The 2841-nt window shown below is 68.0% G+C and overlaps 1 protein-coding gene across 1 annotated transcript in view; it reads right to left on the reverse strand.

Moving 5' to 3' along the window:
- Positions 1–2789, reverse strand: part of LOC112125143 (plectin-like) — a gene marked incomplete at its 3' end in the record, with an annotated part of 14362 nt that extends 11573 nt beyond the window's left edge. Inside the window, exons 1-3 of the mRNA XM_026647163.2 lie at positions 2724–2789; positions 1136–1225; positions 473–508 (exon numbers count right to left, since the gene is read on the reverse strand). Coding sequence (XP_026502948.2) covers positions 473–508; positions 1136–1225; positions 2724–2789 — 192 coding nt within the window. The remainder of the gene's footprint in view (positions 1–472; positions 509–1135; positions 1226–2723) is intronic.
- Positions 2790–2841: the final 52 nt, after the last annotated feature.

Below are 2841 nucleotides of genomic sequence, written 5' to 3' on the forward strand. Positions count from 1 at the left end.
CCTGGGGCCAGCCCTGCCTGCCAGGGGAGAGCGCCCCCTGCTGCCCCTACCCCGTCCCTGCAGCACTCCCAGCCCAGTACGGCCCACAGGAGATGAGCCCCACCCCAAGCGAATTCCGGTTGGCCTCTGCCCTGACCCCCTGGGCTGCCCCCCATCCGCATCCGGTCCCCAGCCCGTGGCTCTGAGAGGTCTCTGCCCCCCAGGCCGGTCCCAGCCTGGCCTGCATGGCACGGCCGACAGGAGCTTTGCAGGCCCCAGAGCGGGACCCCGTGGGTCCCCCCGCCGTGCCCGCACCGCTGCTGCACCCCGACGCCCGGGCACGCTCGTCACACCAGCCTAGCCAATCGCAGGCGAGCGGCAGGTTTAGCAAAGCTCTGATTGGCTGGGCTTGCCATGATGCCATGTCTCCCCAGCCAATCGGGCAGCGCAGGGCCGGGCACGGCCGTGCGAGAGCAAAGGCAGAACCACTCACCAACCGCAAGCTCCTGATCACGTCGCGCTCCCTCGGCTAGCCAGCAAGAGCAGTGCAAAGAAAGGAGGCAAAGGCCAGAGGGCAGAGGTCAGGGGTCAGAGGTCAGCAGACAGGTACAAAGAAGCAGAAAGTTGAGTGTAGCAAAGTAACGTGAATGTGTTAAAAGCCCACGATGCACCGGGGGGACCGAGTCTCGGGCGCGGGGTGGGGTGAGGCCAGGGCCTGAGCCGGGGGGGCCCTGGGGGCAAGGGGGGGCCTAGGAACCAGACTGATTTCCCTAGTAGGTACAGCAAGCAAGAGGTCAGGGGTCACAGGGCATGCGGGGTCAGCAGGTAGGTGTGCTGGGGAAGCAAGGGGCCCGACCTTCCTTCAAGGGGCCCGGGGGTCTGGGGGAGGTGGTGCTGGGCCGGGCCAGGGGCCCAGCCTATGGGTCAGCGGGCGAGGACGTGCCCGGGCGGGGGGTGACGCGGGGGGGGGAAAGAGGAGGGTGTGGCATGGGGGGGTAGCAGCGCAGAGCAGACACTCGCCCTGAGAACCTCTCCCCTGTGCCCCGCCCCGGCCAGGACAGGGCTCCCTGCGCTGGGCACCGGACGGTGGAGGAGGGAGCCAGCAGAGAGGCGGCTGTGCGGAAGCGGCAGTCCGGAAGCCAGCGGCGCCACCTACCAGCGTGTCCCCCGAGAGCACCTCCAGCAGCGAGATGAGGTTGTGGCCATCCCGCAGGTCCTCGTACAGGTCGCTGACATGGTGCTGAGCCTGCGGAGACGGAAAGGAACCGTTACCGGGGGCAAAGCTAACACCAGCCATGGAGCCGCCGGCCAGCCCTCGGCCCAGCCCCGAGCCAGGCAGGCTGCCCTGACCCAGCTGACAAGGGGGGCAGGAATCTGACTCGTTCCCCAAAGAACAGCACGGAAGGGCTCACATGAAAGCCATGGTCACACTGGTCATCACGGTCACTGCAAAATGCACGTGTGTGCCATGCAAGGCGGCGTGGCTCCGAACCAGAACACCGTGTTCCCAAAGGCGACATGCCTGAACCCGCGTCCTCCACACAGGAGACAAGGGAGTGCTGTACATCAGAGCCGCAAGCTAGACACCGGACGCCCATTTACACACAAAGGCAAACGTGAGCCAAGAGCGGTGACGTCACCAGGAACGGAGCACACAGGGACAAACAAGCCTCAGGGGTTGTCCTGTCTAGGCGTAAAACCGATGAACTCTGGGGGTGTTTCCAGAAAGCAGAGGACACCCCCCGCCCCCCACCCGGTGCCCTGGGGACAGCGCGTCGGTAGTCAGGAAAGCGGGGGCTCAGCCAGCCTGGGCTGGAAACACTGGAGAGAACGTGGGGCGAGAACGCTCTTGAGCCAGGAGGGGAACCGGGTAGCAGAGCGCAGGCTCCAGAGAGCGGGCGACCATTTGGTTTCAGTATCCTTCTCCCTGTCACCTGGACGGCTGCTCTTTCTCCCTGTGCCGGGTCCCCAGCCAGGCGCTGGCCCTGGGCTGCGTCTCACGGCGGGCCTGGGCATTCTGCGGGGCTTGGCATGTGCCTATCGCTAACCTGTGTGGGGCTAGCGGGGTCTGTGGGGCCTGGCAGGCAGCGTTTGCACTGCCCGAGGCTGGTGGTTTCAGGGCCTGACCCACCCTGGGGACTGGGCTGGCCGCCTTCCCCGCTGCACTGATGCTGGCAGGGCCAGGCTGGGGCCAGAGCGCCTGGCTCCGGGTGCTGTAGTGCGCTGCCCCTGAGCCCTGCCAGCCCATGGCCTCCGCCCCCCACAGCCCCGAGCCCATGGCCCCGCCTGGGGAGCAGCGAGGGAGACAGGAGCCATGCGCGATGCCGTGGGTCACGCCGTGCACAGGACCGGATGCCACCTACCTCTGCTCGCCAGTGCTGCCGCAGGAGGGGAGGGCAGGGAGAGAGAGAGAGGGGGGTTAGGAGCAGAGAGGTGGCGCAGACCCGGCGTTCAGCTCCCCAGGCACAGCGTGGGGACGCCCGGCCTGCTGCCAGTGCTCCCGCCAGCTGCCCCCGCCCTGGGGCCATGAGCACAGCAGGGATCCTGGGCCCCCCACACTGGACGCTCCACTCTGGGCGGTGGCCCTGGAGCCCCTCGGCTTGGCCAGGTGCAGCCCACAGGGAGAGCCCGGCCCAGCAGGCCTCTGGGAGCGAGGGGGAGTCCAGCCAAAGCAGAGAGACCCCCTCCCCCCACGGCGGAACTGCGGAGCTGGACAGAGCAGGGGCTCCTTGTGCCAGCCTCACATGGGTCAGGCCAGCGAGCTCCCATCCACCCAGCCCCACAGCCTGCAGTGCAGCCAGCCCGGCCATCGCCCGCCTGGCCCCATGTGCAGCCCCCCATGGGCCGCCCTGCGCTCTGCCT

Source organism: Terrapene carolina, unplaced genomic scaffold, assembly GCF_002925995.2.
Source record: "Terrapene carolina triunguis isolate 2854851 unplaced genomic scaffold, T_m_triunguis-2.0 Scaffold51394, whole genome shotgun sequence".
NCBI lineage: Eukaryota > Metazoa > Chordata > Testudines > Emydidae > Terrapene > Terrapene triunguis.